This window comes from Mesoplodon bidens (assembly GCF_964165515.1).
Source record: "Mesoplodon bidens genome assembly, chromosome: X".
NCBI lineage: Eukaryota > Metazoa > Chordata > Mammalia > Artiodactyla > Ziphiidae > Mesoplodon > Mesoplodon bidens.
This window is the reverse complement of record NC_138163.1, coordinates 70,663,346-70,680,922: the sequence shown is the minus strand read 5'-3', so window position 1 is coordinate 70,680,922 and position 17,577 is coordinate 70,663,346. Positions and strand designations below refer to the sequence as shown.

The following is a 17,577-nucleotide window of genomic DNA, read 5'->3' as shown; positions in this document are numbered from 1 at the left end:
TGGAAAAAAACTCTCAAACAAAGCTTTTAAATTTTACATACATCTTTTTGCACCACAGCCATTATATCTTGTTAATCCTTCAGTATACATTGTTTGACAATATCTTTTTCCAACTGAAGAATTTCGGGACAACAGAATGCAACTATCTTGAAATGCATACCTGTTAGGTAGCCAAAAGGCTGTATCATATATCCTCCCCCCACCCAATCACAAACTGTCTGAGGCATTTTTCTCTGATAAAGAAGACACACTGAATGAGGTATCATCAGGCTCCGGTGAGGCATGATTGAAATCCATCTCTTCTAATTCAGGAGGTAAATCTGACAGAAGTGCCTGAGTCAGAAAAATCAATTGTTTTGAATTAGTATGTGGACATATTTTTTTTTCCAATTTTATACTTGTGATCCTTTCACATTGATTTATTCTTACAGATTTAAATAAGGGAGGATTTCTCTTTCAGGACCTTATACAGTATCTTACCTAAGAGAAAAATTCTTCATGCATTATTAAGGAAGTAACAAAATACTAGATCTTGAGAGTGTGGATTATATAGAGTGGAATCTTGAACAAAAGGGAAATAAGGAAAGAAATGAGCAACTATTCTGAACCAAAGGCTTTGAAGTGTTTGAGATAAGTGATTTTCATACTAGTTTTGAGTGTTCACTGATCACTGCTAAAGGCCTTTAAAATTATATTCCTTATTAAAATAGTTCTGCTCGGTTATGCTGTGTCCTTCAGACTAAAACACATTTCACAAAAGACTATTTTGTACTTCAGTGGGAGAAAGAACTTAGCAGTTAGGGAAAAAGTTCAGCTATTCTACTTTAGATTAAACTTTAACAATTTAAAAGTCCAAGTGCTTTTTTTTTCTTTTCTTAGGTGATGCCCATATCTAAAGATGGCCAATCATTCACCAAGACACTGCTGAACCAGTGAATTTGGCTGTGTAATGATGTATCTAGAGGGCTGCTCATTTTTCTGCTGGAGTAATTAGGATAAGCCAAGAGCCATGAACTAAACTTTGCCATGGTGTAATTGTTTCATCTGGAGTTGCAGAACATGCATTCATACTAGAGAAATAAATAATTAATCAAGTTTTATCTGGTTGGTAGTGCTGATGCCCATTTGACCATCAGAAATTGCAAATTAAATGATTAATTCACTGCTCCTAATACCAAAAATAATGTAACATATCTCGGCAATTTTTAGACAATGTTACTTGTGGTGTGTATTTTGGGTGCAGTAGTAAACAAAGATCAAGGGAACAGGAAAAAATGTAAGCTTGCCACTATCCAAATACAGAACGGAAAAACAGGGCATGTTAGAGAACACATGAAATCCACTGTTGAAATAAGACATTACTCTCCTATTCTCTTTATTAAAAGAAGTGACAGCTATAAATCCTATAGTTTTTGTCTTAGAGCAAAGAGGAAAAATTAGAGCTTTCTGTCAGGCTGCAAAAGGAAAGATTAACTCCTTCTGAACAAAAATTTATTATTTATTTTATGCTATTAAATAGTCCATGAACTTCTTGATGAAACTGAGAGTACTGTTTACAAAGCAGTCACCTAAAGGTACTACATACTCTCTAAGGTTTCTAGATTGCAGTCATAGGACACAGAGCCATTTTCTGCTAGATCAGTTGTTTACCACTAACCCAGTCTAGGTGAAACAAAGACTTTGCTGATATTGGGGGATCATAGTTTATGAGAAATACATCACTGGATTTATTTCATTTTGCAAGTCTGAAGAAGCCCCATTAAAGAGGGCAAAGTGTTCCAATTAACATAGCTTAGAGTACTGGAAAGTCAAAGTAGATGAGCAGAGTTAATGACATTCTAAATTCTAGTGGGGAGACCTTCAAATCAAAGAAGCACTACTTTTTATTTCTTTCTCATTGCACTTAATGTAGTTGACTAAAATGAGTGTAGTATGAAATAGGAAAACTTTAATATCTGAGGCAGTATAAGGCACAACTAATGCATGAAGTCCACTTTAAAATTCTCCTTTTCAGTATCTTTCTGGATTGCAACATTGGCACACTGAACAAATGTTCAGGTTATGTCAGTTGTCAGAACTGTCTTTTTCATAGACCAAAGTGAACACAATGAGCTTTCTTCACTTCAGGTTCTTCATCAGTCAGCGCCTGACCTAGTGTCACTCTTCCTAAGAGATTAAGGCATTTCCCAAATATATCATCAGTCTCTATAATATTTATTCTAGGCCCTAGGGTGTGAATGCCAAGTTCCATAATGTTAATCATTCTTATCCTCCTTGCAAAGTGGAGAAATCGAAGTTCAAGAAAGGCAATTGACCTGGCTAGAATCACATAGTGAATTATCAAGGGAAGAAAGACCATAGCTAATGACTTAGCACAGTTCTGGGAACATTATTTTTATTTTAAAATGGCTATTGATTAAAAAATTATTTGGATAATCTAATATTTCAGTCAGACATTATCATATATTTTTAAATCCTGGACTGCTTCATTGGAGCAAAGTATTCTGTGCACCACTCATCTCACTCAACTTACCAAAATCAAGATTAATAGAAAAACAGGCTTTTTAAATGAGAAACCAGTGACAATATGGTTCCCTTTTATTAGGCAGAATAAAAATTAATTCCTTCCAGAAATAAACCTCTAAGTATTTCATAGTATAAAGATCAGTAGTTTAAGAGATGACCTGGATAACTTTTGTGGACTACTATAGGTGTCTTCTATATTTTTAGACCATATTTTGAGATCCATTATACCCAATCTCAACTATGAAAATCAGTAGTTTCTATTTGGGGGCTGATTATATAGGCCATGATTTTCAGTACAATTTTTATATAACTGTCTCTCTTTCCCCCCAGCCAATGTTTTGTTCATATCTTAATTCATCAGCCTTTTATCAGAGGAAAAGTACAAGAAAAAGAGAAAAATACAATGTACCATAGGTACTTTTCTTATTTGTTAGTGGTTTGGGGGAAAGAATAAAGCCAGTTTAGAATTAGAAAATAAAGTGCAGTTTGTGTGCCACGCCTTGATATCAAGAGACGTAAACAACTGCTAAGAAGCTGACCATTCCAAACCATGTTACGACTTTTGGGACCAGGACCACACTCCAAGTTACTCCCATAGTTGGACCTAATTGTGTTTTTTTTTTCTTTCTAACATTTATTTAATTAAAATTTACAGTTCCTTTGGGACCATGTTCAAGTGGCATGTACATATATACACTACCAAATGTAAAACCGATAGCTAGTGGAAAGCAGCTGCATAGCACAGGGAGATCAGCTTGGTGCTTTGTGACCACCTAGAGGGGTGGGATAGGGAGGGTAGGAGGGAGGGAGACGCAAGAGGGAAGAGATACGGGGATATATGTATATGTATAGCTGATTCACTTTGTTATAAATCAGAAACTACACACCACCATAAAGCAATTATACTCCAATAAAGATGTTAAAAAAACTAAAATAAAACAAAACAAAACAAAACAAAATCCTACCATCTTATTTATTTAAAAATCTGTAGCTTCGGTTCTAAAAAACAAATACATTTTCACTATGCCATGGAATATGCATAACTCACATAATAAAGCAAAATGCTTAAATAAAACTGGAAAAGGTACCTGAAAACTACTGTCTTGGGATGTTTGTGTATGTACAGCATGGGGGGAGCACAATTCATGAAACTGGACACATAATGTACATGCTGGTTTAAGCCTCATGAGTAAATTATTTTATAGTTTAAATTTTGTGGTTCAGTACTTTGGTGAAATATATAAGGACTTTTTTCTTATAAAAAATGGAGAATTGTTGGGTGCTAAGACACTAATCTTTTTCCCTAGATATAGCTCGGTTAGGCTACATACGTGCAGTCTTGCTTGAATATAAGGGATAAATGTTTGTACTCTGGCTGAATAAACAACTCTGATACTGCTTAATTAATGGTTACCTGTGTGACATACTACTTCCACTGAATTTCTCTGATAAAGAATCAACATGGTAGTATACAACTCAGAGGCAAATTTGGTTTCTTTTAGTATTAAATGGAATATTTAACATAATTCTATATTCCTTTTTAGCAAGATTAATAAATTATTTCACAAATTTTAACTGAAAAAATGAGACCGAAAATGTGCTTTGGGAGGAATTTGTAAATCAAAATCCACAGCGACAAACAAAAGATATTACATTTCATCTTTGGGGTAGAGCAGGGGTCCCCAACCCCTAGGTACCCCTAGGTACCTGTCTTCGACATGTTAGGAACTGGACCACACAGCAGGATGTGAGCAGCGGGTGCAAGAGTGAAGCTTCATCTGCCGCTTATCTCACCATCGCTCCCCATCCCTCGCATTACCACCTGAATCACCCCCCCCACAACCACCTGGTCCGTGGAAAAATTGTCTTCCATGAAACCAATTCTTGGTGCCAAAATGGTTGGGGACCGCAGGGGTAGAGGAATCAAACACTATCGTTAAATTGGGAAAAGTGAATGCTGCACTGTGGTCACAAAGAATTTCACAAAGTAATTTCACGTTTTTTTAGTGATGAGCAACATATCATGAAATAAAAGGTATTCAAACACTTGTGAACTCTAGTAGGGGCTGGAAGGTAACTGAAATCCAAAAGACAGGTAAATGCCTACTTCTTTCATTCACAAAAGGTCCCAAAATATGTGCCTCTCCAGTTAGTGTAGCCCCATCTCTACAAACATTTTGAGAATTTCTTTAAAACTAATTAAATGAAATGATATTAACAAGATGGGTAATACAGTCAATAATTATGTAGAAAATATTTCAAATGTTTTCCCTACTTAATGGTGGCTTGGAATTAACAAAGTATGTTAATCAGTTATTTTGATTTTCCACTAAAGTAGCACACAAAATCTGAGTATTTTTTCCCAGTAAAACTGTGCTTTAAAAAAAGTCACAAAGTAACAACTTCTTCCTTGATGCCAAGTAGGAATGAGGTATAAAAAAAATGTAGATCCCAAGTGTGACATGCTACTTTTCAACATGATACATTACAGCTTACTGTTCTCTTCTGTCACTTACCTGCTGTTGTTCCTTATCATCAGCTTTTATAGCTAGTATCAAGCTTCTTACAAACGTCTGAAGTTTAAAATATTTTTGTTTTTGAATCTCTAGCTCACTTTCAATGAATCTGACTTCTTCATTCTGAAGGAGAAAACATCGAATAATACAATTGCTGTATGCAAACCTAAGACTGTACATGTTTGATGTACAATAAATTTTTTAAAAAGCAATCAACTTAGAGGGACAATAAAGAAGATAACATTTTAGCATAAAGGAATATAAAGCACATAAGTAAATTATCCTTTTACTCAAAGGCCGCCTTTTAAGCAAATCACCAACAGAAAATAATCTGCAAGGTCAAAAATCCAATCAAATAAATTCCAGTAAGAGAAAAATCAAGAAACAGTTGTCCTCTTGGAAAGACTCCTCCTACATTAAACCTAATTAGCATTTGGATTAGGATTAATAATAGAGCTCAATTAACCCCAAGTAAAGAGCGATAGCAGATGCAGTAATGCTGAATGTACCATTCACAAAGCCAAATACTGAGGTTATTATTTTGTACCAAGAAAGGACTCAAATTTTTAATAAGACTGTCTTAAGTAGTTTGCTGAGGCCCCCACCTTTATGTAAGAGTTTGTTATTTAGAAAATATCTCCAAAATTACCACTGATTTGAAACCCAGTCTCCACTATTTTTCCTAGTTGTGTAGGAAAAGAACAATAGACTAGGTTTGGGGAGGATTTTAGTGCCAGGTCTACTGATAATTGTGTAAACTTGGGCAGGCCAATTAAACTGTGATTCTATTTACTCATCAATAAAATGGATATAATACTAGCAGTCTTTGGGAATTCTAGCTTGAGGGTTATAAGGTTCAAATAAGATAATGGCCATGAAATTGCTCTGAATAGATTTACTATTTAAGCTACAATAGTCAAGAAAGTGTGGTATTGTCAAAAGGGTGAACATATAGATCAATGGACAGAACAGAGAGTCCAGAAATATTTATTATATATTACTTTACACATATATAATACATACCTACATATATATGTGCATACACATATATATTTGGTTGATATTTGATGAAGGTGCTGAAGTAATTCAATGGACAAAGAAAGAACAGTCTTTCAAAAAACAGTGGTTGAACAACTGTAAATCCATAACTCCTCCAAAAATGATTATTAACCCTTACATTACACAATATACAAAATTTAATAAGAAATGGATCATAGGCCTAAATGTAGAACCTAAAACAATAAAACTTCTAGAGGAAAAAAAATATTTATGTCCTTGGGTTAGGCAAAGATTTTTCAATAGGACACAAAAAACATGAAACTTAAAAGAAGGATTTCATAAAAAAACAAAAAAACAAAAAAACCTTTGCTTTTCAAAAGACACTTAAGAAAGTAAAAATACATGCTACATATTAGGAGAAAAAAATTGTAAATCACATATCTGATAAAGGACTTGCATTCCGATTACATAAAGAACTCTTGCAGCACAAATATAGGACCAGCAACAGAATAAAAAGCAGGCAAAATATTTGAACATACACTTTATCAAAGAAGAAATGTGAATGGTCAATAAATATGTGAAAAATGCTTAATATTGTTTATCGTTAAGGAAATGCAAACTAAAATCACAAAGAGATACTACCACGAACAGACTACAATGGCTAATGTTAAAGAGGCTGACAATAGCAAGTGCTGATGAGAATGTGGAGCAATTAGAAGTCTCATACTTTGTTGGTGGGAGTGTAAAGCAGTACAGCAACTTTGGAAAATGTTTTGGCAGTTTCTTATAAAATTAAACATACTCTTTTTTACCATCTGACTCAGCAATCCTACTCTTAAGTATTTACCCAAGGGAAATGAAAACACATGTCCACAAAAAGACAGACATGAATATTCATAGCAGCTTTATTCATAATAGCCCCAAACTAGAAGTAACACAAATGTTCATCAGCAGATGAATAACACATTGTGTTCATGGTTACACAACTGTGTCCAATTGTCAAAACTAAATGTATGAAAAGGTGAATTTTATTGTATGTAACTTATATATCAAAAAACCTGATTAAAAATTTATTACCCAGCCCTCTTGCCAAAAACTTGAAAATAAGCTGTACATATTCTCTGCAACCAGAGAATCTGTCTCAAAGAGCATAGCAGGACCTTTAACAACATTTGCTCAAAAAGCTGCATAAAATACATTAAAATTAGTTAATTCTATGGACATTCTTGTGTCAATTGAGAGGTTACAGTTGTATTCGTTATATTCTGTCTATGAATATGTTTACTGCATCAATTATTTTATCAACTCAGTTTAGAACTTATTTTACTAAATAAAACTGCTTCTTTTTAAGACCATTTAATATCAAGTGAATGATCTGTAAATGATGATTCAAGATAAATTCCTTGTTCAAAGGCACTCTACAGTAATCTAAGTTATAAGTAAGCATTAGAATAAAATTCCACTTGCTCCTGCTATAATACACTTGACTAATTCTAAACTTTTTGTATTTTTAGTATTCATTGTCAGAACAGCAGTATTAGTAAAGTGCTGACCAGGAAGTCTTTTTGAATACAGGAGATATCTATCATCATTATCATAGTGTCGTTTGAAAGTGCAGTCCTTTTGAGCTACACTCACAGTCCATTAGAAAACATTTTAAAACCAGTAATTCACATTTGCAAAAGTCAGGAAGCATCTTTTGGTATGCAGATCTCTAATTTCTCATGCAAATATTCCTCCTCCTCAGTATTTATGCAATGTTTTTAAAACATAAACAGCTTTAAGATAATTTAATATTTCAGACATTTTCTTCTTGGAGCTGCTTTTTGCAAGCCTATTAAACACTTCCTAGATTACAGGCAGTAATTTATGTGTACTTTCGAGATTTTCTGCAGCAAATGGTTTGCGAGAGGAACTAGTAAGATAACATCAGTCACTGCATTTCACGAAAAAAGACCTAGCTCATTTTTCTTTTTAAAATCTTCCCTACATTCCCATTAAACTTTGTCAATTCTCCAAGATAACTGTAGGGAGCACTCAAGGCTTCATGTGGACTGGGGCTTTGATATCTGAGTAGGCTATTAATGGATGCCAAACATGAGGTGTTATTTTATGATATAGCTACTCATGCCTCAGAAACTCAGCTCATCAACTTCTGTTATAAGCATTTGGGGTTAGTTAGAACTCTTAGCAATATGGATTTCTAGCAAATATCTCAGTCAGAAACTCCACTATGCCCACACTGAATAGTGATGTTTGCATGGTAGTAATTACAAAACACACATAAAAAACATTCTTTCATTTTGCTACATTGAATCCCAAGAACAACGAGAGATTGTTCAATTTAGTGTGTGGGGGAAATAAGTTATAATAATCCAGCTGCGGGTCTTAATTGATTTTATATAAATGAGCACTTGCATAATAATATTAAAAGTATTTCCAAGGATAAATTAATTTATTCACTTACTCGGGAACTAGTTACTGGACACCTATGTCCTAGGCACTAGACCAGGTAACATATACGTGAATAAGATAAGTATCTACAAGAAGCTTATGATGAATATATTCAAAAAACCAGCAAGGTGATTTTGATCCCCAAACAAAAAACACTAGCATGTGTATGCAAATAGAATAAAACAATGTTCTGTCAAGGAAGATTAAATTTCCAAACTGGTAAGTCTATTTTAGTTATTTATTTATTTTTCTGGCTGCACTACATGGCATTCAGGATCTTAGTTCCCTGGCCAGGGATCGAACCTGTGCCCCCTGCACTGGGAGTGCAGAGTCTTAACCACTGGACCACTAGGGAAGTCCCTGGTAAGGCTATTTTAAATCAACTTACTGAAATCAGCAATGAGAACTGCTATATGAGGTTTCACTTACACTTACTTCAGAATTAAGGTAACAAAATTCACTGATGAAGTGAACTGAAATATCTTAAATAATGATTATAAAGTGACATATTTTCTATATAGGTGCTAATTTTTGAGAGTTAAATAAAAGTTCATGTAGGATGGTGATGTTTTATAAAAGATATCCTAGTAAGTTAGGGAAAGAACCCTTGTTCCCACAGCATTTACCAAAATGGAAAACACTGGATCATTAGTTGTCCTTTAGAAGTCAATGAAAATGATAATTGAAATTTCTGGGCTGGATACTCTGGCCTGCCCAGGTCTTCAGCTTGAAACCTTCTCAAGTGTGCTGGTGCCCCAGAGGGGAAAGGTACAAGAAAGAATCCTCTGAGTTCTGGGCCCAGCCCTATCTGAACTGTTTGTGTGTACTAAGTGGAGCACACTTAACAGCTGTGCAATCCAGTCCTCTCGTCTGTACTTTCCATAGCCTGTGCCAAGTGGTGGCTTGCAGAGCCATTTTAATTCTGAACTGGGCATTTAGAAGTATTATATGACCATGTAGGAGAGATTACAAGGATCTCCTGTACTTCAGAACCAACAACTTTATAATTTTATTAGTTGAAAATACAGTTTAAATATAGGATTATATTGTGCTCTTTGACAACTTAGCAAATAAATTTCAAAAACTAATTTCCTTCTGTGTTTACAATGTTCAATATTTTAAAGTCTGACATGTTATGAACATTTGGAAAACAGAATCTGTCGAATGACATAACTTTCAATTATAGTAAAACTGAAAAGATTTTTGAGAAAATGACAGCTGTTGTCTTTTCTGATTAAATGTTATTTATTGTTAACATCTTAAGATTACTAGTCTCTGCTTTGAAGATGTATGATATTCAAGAAAATATCTTCTGTGTATGAAAGGAATGAATATGTTGCCAAATTTCAGAAGGCCCCAAATTACCTAGTAAGACAGGATATTGATTAACAAAGGGAAAACAATTACACATCTATGCAGAGAACATATTGACATATAGACTGATAGCTTATGTCAAAATTTAATAAAAACAAAATTATGTATGGCACACTGTCAAAGTAAGTCTTTCAGTTCAGTAACAAGTGACATTAAGAAAAGGTCATTTCTATTCATATTCATTCAGTATTTGCTTTGGGGATTGTTTTTAAACTTCTAAAACAGGTATATTGTTATATTCAAAAAAAGAGTCTTCAGAAATTGAAATTCAAGATAAAATTAGCAAGGGACACTGGAAAAAATATCCCCTTTACCATCATCTAAAAATGAATATGGGCTTTAAAAAAAACACTGTCATACATTTCACATTAACCACCACTATGCCTCATCTTGCCATACACCATCAATAATTACTCCTGCTCATCAAACTGTGCTTAAACCCATAACCGCTAAACCAGCCAGCATTAATGAAAATGTCCGGCACTCTGATTGATATCCAAGTGCCTGAGAGAGTCAGTGCAGAGTCCCAGTATACCTAATTTATCAAATGGAAGTGAAATAAACTGGTACATAGGTACTGTAAAAGTCTGCCTCCTTTAATACATCCTCTTAAAAAATTCAGAATCTGAAAATAATTTTACCTTATAATCCAAGAGAGAATTCACTTGTTCTATTTCAGAATTACTTATCATGTCACTTTCTTCATCATCAATAATTTCTATTTTCTGTAACACAAGTAAAGAAGTTTCCTAAATATATATCTGATCATCACTATACTCAATAATGTATAGAGCATTCAATATTCAGTTTTAGTGATGGGGTTATCTAGTATAAGTTATCCAGAATAACTCTAACTGACTAGCTCCTCAGCTTTACACCCAGTATGTGTCTGAGCCACCTCCCTTAGTAACAGAAAATGATTGTAATACTATTTAAAACAGAAAAAAAAAACACTTTCACAATATCCCTGAAAAAATAGGCATTCAAACTCTGCTTAAATAGTGCCCTCCAGGAAGGGAGCTTGCTTCCTATAAGGGTAGTCTATTTAATGATAACCAAATTTAATTCGTTGGAAGGGCTTTCTTTTTTAAGTTTCCATATATCTCTTTGCAACTTGTAATGTAAAATATCAACATATGACATGCATTGCAAAGTCAAATGCACTTTTTTTAAAAATTCACTTATTTATGGCACTCCATTAGTTATACAATTGAAAGCAGATATTTATAATGTAATGGCGAAAAGAGCAGGATGATTTGTTTTCTTCACTAGACAGTAAGACAGAGAAGAGAGCAAGAACAAGACACACACTAAACTGCCCTTGGCTTTAGAATTAAGATACAGCATAATTTGTACAGTATCTCGCACACAGTAGGTACTAATTAAATATTTGTCAAAAGAATGAACAAAACAGCTTAGCACCGATGGAAAAAAAAAAAGACCAATAAGCTCCAACTATGGAGGAAAGGCAAGTTCTCTAATTATAAACCTTTTTTTTAAAGCAAAAGCAAAACGAAAAAACAAAATCGGTTTTAGTTTTTCTTCTGCATATGAAAAACACAGTTAAGAAAAAACACTTTTAAAGATATAAATCCTGCCAACCCAAAAGAAAATTTAAAAAGAGAAAAGCTAAGCTAGAGTTAGTCACTAGGCAGTCTTTTAAGAACAATCACATTAATAGCAACATGTCGTAGGCAGAATTTGAAATCAAGTTTCCTACCCAGCAATATATATGGTGATTAAAAATCACAAATGAACTGGGAATTATCATATTTGATATATTGCCTATGAGGATATGATACCATAACAGCGTTTGTGACCTTCAGGCTTCTGAGTCAGGAGGATAGCTGTAATGAAGTTTCTTTCTACTGCTGCCTGGAGATGAATCTAATGTTTTGTTTTCTATTATAATCACTATAAACTTGGGGCTTAATCATGTCAGCTCTCACCAGAATGCAGATTTGATATCTTTTTTGATGTTGTTTTTTAGATTTTTCCCTTGGGATTGGTTCTGGGAAAAAAAAAAGCTAAGTAATCCAGGGAGGAAGGCCCCAAGGGCCACTGTATAGATTTGCACATATAAATAGGTCTTGTGTGTCTTTGTGATTTGTCATCCATGAATAATTGGGGACACTCAAAAGTTATAGGCAGAGGAGATCAACTTTTGAAAGTTTGGTGTTTTGTCTCTGAAAATCAATTGCTCTTGAAAAATTAGGTGCCTAAGTTACTCTGAGTCATCCCATGCCATGACTTCATTCATTATCTTCAAATGTCTGCCACAGGGGAGATCCAATGCTGAGAAATTCAGACTAAAAATGAGCATGTCTTTAGGGGAAAAGAGTTCCAATTTGTAAATAATTGTATATAATTTGTAATAGTATTACTCAAATCTGGAGCAAAGGAGATTATTACTTGGTGGAATTAAGAATATTAGCACTATTAATAATTGCGGAAAACAATTATTACTAGCTATCTAATGAAAACACAGCTTTGCCTCAGAATAAAAGTGTGTTTTCCTATATGCCCATTGAATTTACTCTTATAAGGGTCAAATATAAACTTAAATCAGGACTGAAATCAGTAAAATGCAATCCTAAGCTACACTCTGTATGTGGAAAACACTGTTATATATTGTCGATATCTAACAAAAAAAGAACAAAACTGTATTTTATGTGCTCAACTTTTATTAAGGAGATGCGACAGAATTATAGTGTCAGATAAATAATGTTTGTAATGGGAGCCAGGGTAAATCTTGAAGTTACAGCCATTTTGTTACAGAAAAATCCATTATAGGGACAATTTGTAAAGTTTGCAATCAAGCACAAACACAAAACACTGATTCAAAAGCAAAAGCAAAAGCACAATGACATTTGCCTTTATGTCTGACTTTAGGTTAATACCATATTGATTTCTGTATTATTTGATGGAGTCAGAATATAAACAGATGCTGCTAATACAGCTGCTTAGAGAAGATCTCTACATATCAATGTTTACATTTTCACAAAACTCAGTTTAATCCACATGTAGGCTGTGTCTGCTTGCTATTCAGTTTCTTAATATTGCCTTTCTTCCATTGCTGCAATTTTTAAGATGACTAGCAGAGTCCAATTTAACTAAAAAGAAGAAAAGTTTCCAAAAACAGTATAGATAGGTATGGTCTGAACAAAGAACACAAGAATCAGGAATCCTTGGATACAAGTCCCAGAACTAAGAAAGTCTTCCTCCATGGTCTCAGGCTAAACTTTTTTAACTCTGCCATCTGTCAAATGAGAAAAAATCTGCTCTTTGCTAAATGTGTTGAAGCAAAATAACTTGTTATGTATAAAATGTCACATGTGTAATAAGCATTAGGTTTTTATATTTGCAAAGCTCCTAAATCAAAAAAACGGTACAAATTACATCACTTTAAATTTCATTTATTAAACCCTATAAGATATATCATTGCACTGGTAACAGATCCATTTTGGTTTGTGAAGTGGAGCAAGACTTTATTCTGACAACGTTGATATTGTCACCAACTGGAAACAAATCCTTGGAGTCCATCATATAATGAGGAAAGAATTTCAAAATGTACATACCACATTATCTGCAGATACTGTATGGTGGTTCTCCTCCTTATGAGCCCTTGCCTCATTTAGAACAACTTCACTGGACTCCTCTACAGAAACAAAGAAGGCCATGATTTCATTTCTCATTCCTTAAAACTTTATTGAGAATGCTTTTTTCAAAATCACTTAAATATTTTATCTATTGTAAAAAGACATAAATGGCAATTCTACTTCTAACAATGTATTCTAAGGAAAAAAGTGTGGATGGATTTGAATTTAAGGATGGTCATCACTGTGCTGTTTATAATTTTAAAAAATGAAGTAACCTATATGCTTAACAATGAAGGCTTGGAAAAATCATGTAGGGCTTATCCTTACAATAAATACTAGAAAGCCACTAAAAATGAAGTAGAATAGTTGATAATAGAATATTCATGATCTATTGGAAAGAGAAAAACTGAAGGTGACAAAATCTACTCTATAGGTACACTGTAATCTTAATTTTATACAAGGAAAAAAGTATACATTTTCATGGAGAAAAGAAAGACTGACATTATTTACACCAAAACATTGCCATTATTATTTCTGATTGAAATTACAGGCAACTTTTATTACTCTTCATTTTGTCTAATTTACTTGCTTTAATAATTCTTATTTTCTTTCATTTGCTTATTTATATTTAAATATTTTCTATAATAAACATGCATTGCTCATTTTAATAAGAAAAAAGGGATACAAATAATGTTCAAATACATGATAAAAGCTATAAATATAGTACATTTTCAATTTTGTAAAAAGGGATGTGTATATGAGTGTACACACACACACAAACAATCCTGTATATCTGCAGAGAAAACACTGCATAAATATTCTCTCACCCCAATTTCAAGAGAGGATATCACTGAGGGGTAGGAATATTTCTAACTTTTTCATTGTATGTTCCAATATTTTATATAATGAACATGTATTCCTTTTATGATCAAAATTTAGTATTCTGATACTGTAGGGGGAGTGGCCAATATGGCAGAGTAGGAAGACCCTGAGCTCACCTTCTCCCATGAGCACACCAAAATTTCAACTATTTCAGAGCAGCTATCCATGAGAGCAACATGAAGAGTAGCAGGAAAGAATCTTTACTGCTAGACATATAATGAAGGAGCCACAAGAAGAGGAGTAGGAGGGACGAAGACACAGTATAGTGAAGACCCATACACCTGAGGAAGGTGACCCACAAGCAGGAGGAAAATTATAATTGCAGAGGTTCTCCCCAAGGAGCAAGGGATGGAAGCCCCACATCAGGCTCCTCAGCCCAGAGGTCCTGCACTGGGAAGATGAGCCACCCGGAAAGTTTGGCTTTGAAGGGCAGCAGGGCTTATTTTCAGGAGAGCCAGAGGGCTGTGGGGAAAAGACTCCACTCTTAAAGGGCACACACAAAATCTCACACCCTCCAAGATCGGGGCAGAAGCAGTAATTTGAAAGGAGCCTGTATCAGATGTACTTGCTGATCTTGGAGAGCCTCCTGGAGAAGCAGAAGGCAATTAAAACTCATCTTGGAGACACAGACGCTGGTAGTAGCCATTTGGGAGAGTTCATTCCATCATAAGGGCACTGGTGCTGGTAAGCACTACTTTGGAATCCCCACTCTAGCTTATTAGTGCCAGGACCCACCCTGCCCACCAGCCGGTGGACACCAGTTCTGGGATACCCCAGGCCAAACAGCTAGCCAGGAAGGGACAGCCTCACCCATGAGCAGGCTGACTGCCTTAGGATCTGCTAAGCTCCCAGCTGCTCCAGGACCTGACTACATCCACCAGAGTGCCCAGGACCTGGCCCAGGTCTCCAGTGCACCTGTGCAAAACCCAGGACTCCCAGGGCCTATAGCCAGAGACTGTGGGACACAACTCTGCCCATCAGTGAGTGGCACTGTCACCACTTATATTCAACATAGTATTGGAAGTCCTAGACATAGCAATCAGATAAGAAAAAGAAATAAAAGACAACTAGATTGGAAAGGAACAAGGAAAGTTGTTACTGTTTGCAGATGATACGACACTATACATAGAAAATACTAAAAATACCACTAAAAACTACTAGAACTCGTCAATGAATTTGGTAAAGTTGCAAGATAGCAAATTAATATGCAGAAATCTGTTGTGTTTCTATACACTGAGTGAACTACCAGAAAGAGAATTTATGAAAACAATCTCATTCACAATAACATCAAAAAGAATAAATTACCAAGGAATACATCTAACTAAGGAGGTAAAAGATCTGTACTCTGAAAATTATAAGATACTGAGGAAAGAAATTGAAGATGACAAAACAGATGGAAAGAAATTCTGCATTCATGGGTTGGAAGAATTAATATTGTTAAAAGAACCATACTGCCCAAAGCAATCTACAAATTCAATGGATTCCCTACCAAAATACCAATAGCATTTTTCAAAGAACTAGAAAAAATAATTCTAAAATTTGTATGGAAACACAAAAGGCCCTGAATAGCTGAAATAATCTTAATAAAGAAGAACAAAACAAGAAGTAGCAAGCTCCCTGATTTCATAATATACTACAAAGCTACAGTAATGAACAGTAAGATTCTAGCACAAAAATAGATACATAGATCAACAGAATCAAACAGAGAGCCCAGAAATGAACCCACGCTTATAAGGGCAATTAATCTATGACCAGGGAGGCAAGAATATACAATAGGGAAAGTACAGCTTCTTCAATAAATAGTGTTTAAAAAACTAGTGAGCTACATAGAAAATAATCAAAATAGAATAATATCTCACACCATATACAAAAACTCAAAACAGATGAAAGGTTTAACTGTAAGACCTGATATTATAAAACTTCTAGAAGAAAACATAGGTAATAAGTTCTTTGACATCAGTCTTAGCCGTATTTTTTTGGATATATATCCTCAGTCAAGGAAAACAAAAGCAAAAATAAACAAATGAGACTACATCAAACTAAAAAGCTTTTGCACAGTAAAGGAAACTGTCAACAAAGCGTAAAGGCCGCCTACTGAATGGGAGAAAATATTTGCAAAGGATGTATCCAATAAGGGGTTAAGGTCCAAAATATACAAAGATCTCATACAACTCAATATCAAAAATACAAACAACCCAAGTAAAAAATGAGTAGAGGACCTGAATAGACATTTTTTTGAAGAAGAAGACATACAGATGACCAACAGGAAAAGATGCTCAACATCACTAATCATCAGGGAAATGCAAATCAAAACCATGGTGAGATATCACTTCACATCTGTCAGAATGTCTATTATCAAAAAGGCAAGGAATAACAACTGTTGGTGAGGATGGGGAGAGAAGGGAACATTCGTGTACTGTTAGTGGGAATGTACATTGGTGCTGGCAGATACTATGGAAAACAGCATGGAGACTCCTCAAAAATTAAAAATAAAACTATGATATGATCTAGCAATTCCACTTTTGGGTATTCACCAAAGAAAATGAGAACACTAATTCAAAAAGATATATGCACCCCTATGTTCATTGCAGCATTGCTTACAATAGCCAAGAAATTGAAGCAACTTAAGTGCCCATTGATAGATGAATGGATAAAGAAAAATCCGGTACACACACACACATACACACACACACACACACACAGTGGAATATTACTCAGCCATAAAAAGAATGAAATATTGCCATTTGCAAAAACATGGATGGGCCTAGAGGGTATTATGCTAAATAAAATAAGTCAAACAGTGAATGACAAATACTGTGTGGTTTCACTTATATGTGGAATCTAAAAAACAAAACAGATGAACAAACTAATCAAAAAGAAATAGAGTCATAGATACAGGGAACAAATAGGTGGTTGTCAGATGGGGTGGGGTGTGGGCAGGAGAGAAATAGTTGAGGAAGGTTAACTGGTAGAAACTTTCAATTACAAAATAAATTAGTTACAGGTATGAAATGTACAGTGTGGGGAATTACAGTCAATAATTATGTAATATCTTTGTAGTGACAGATGACAACTATACTTGTCATGGTGAATGTTTTGAAGTGTATAGAAATATTGAATCACTATTTGTTATATCAGGAATTAACAAAGCATTGTAGGTCAATTATACTTCACGAACAAACAAACTCATACAAAAAGATATCAGATTTGTGGCTACCAGAGGCAGG

At 34.5% G+C, this 17,577-nt stretch overlaps 1 protein-coding gene across 1 annotated transcript in view; it reads right to left on the bottom strand.

The window, feature by feature from the left end:
* Positions 1-207: 207 nt before the first annotated feature.
* Positions 208-17,577, bottom strand: part of HDX (highly divergent homeobox) — a gene marked incomplete at both ends in the record, with an annotated part of 150,512 nt that continues 133,142 nt past the window's right edge. Inside the window, 4 exons of the mRNA XM_081222065.1 lie at positions 208-333; positions 5,043-5,165; positions 10,511-10,594; positions 13,448-13,527. Of these exons, the coding sequence (XP_081078191.1) occupies positions 208-333; positions 5,043-5,165; positions 10,511-10,594; positions 13,448-13,527 (413 nt within the window). The remainder of the gene's footprint in view (positions 334-5,042; positions 5,166-10,510; positions 10,595-13,447; positions 13,528-17,577) is intronic.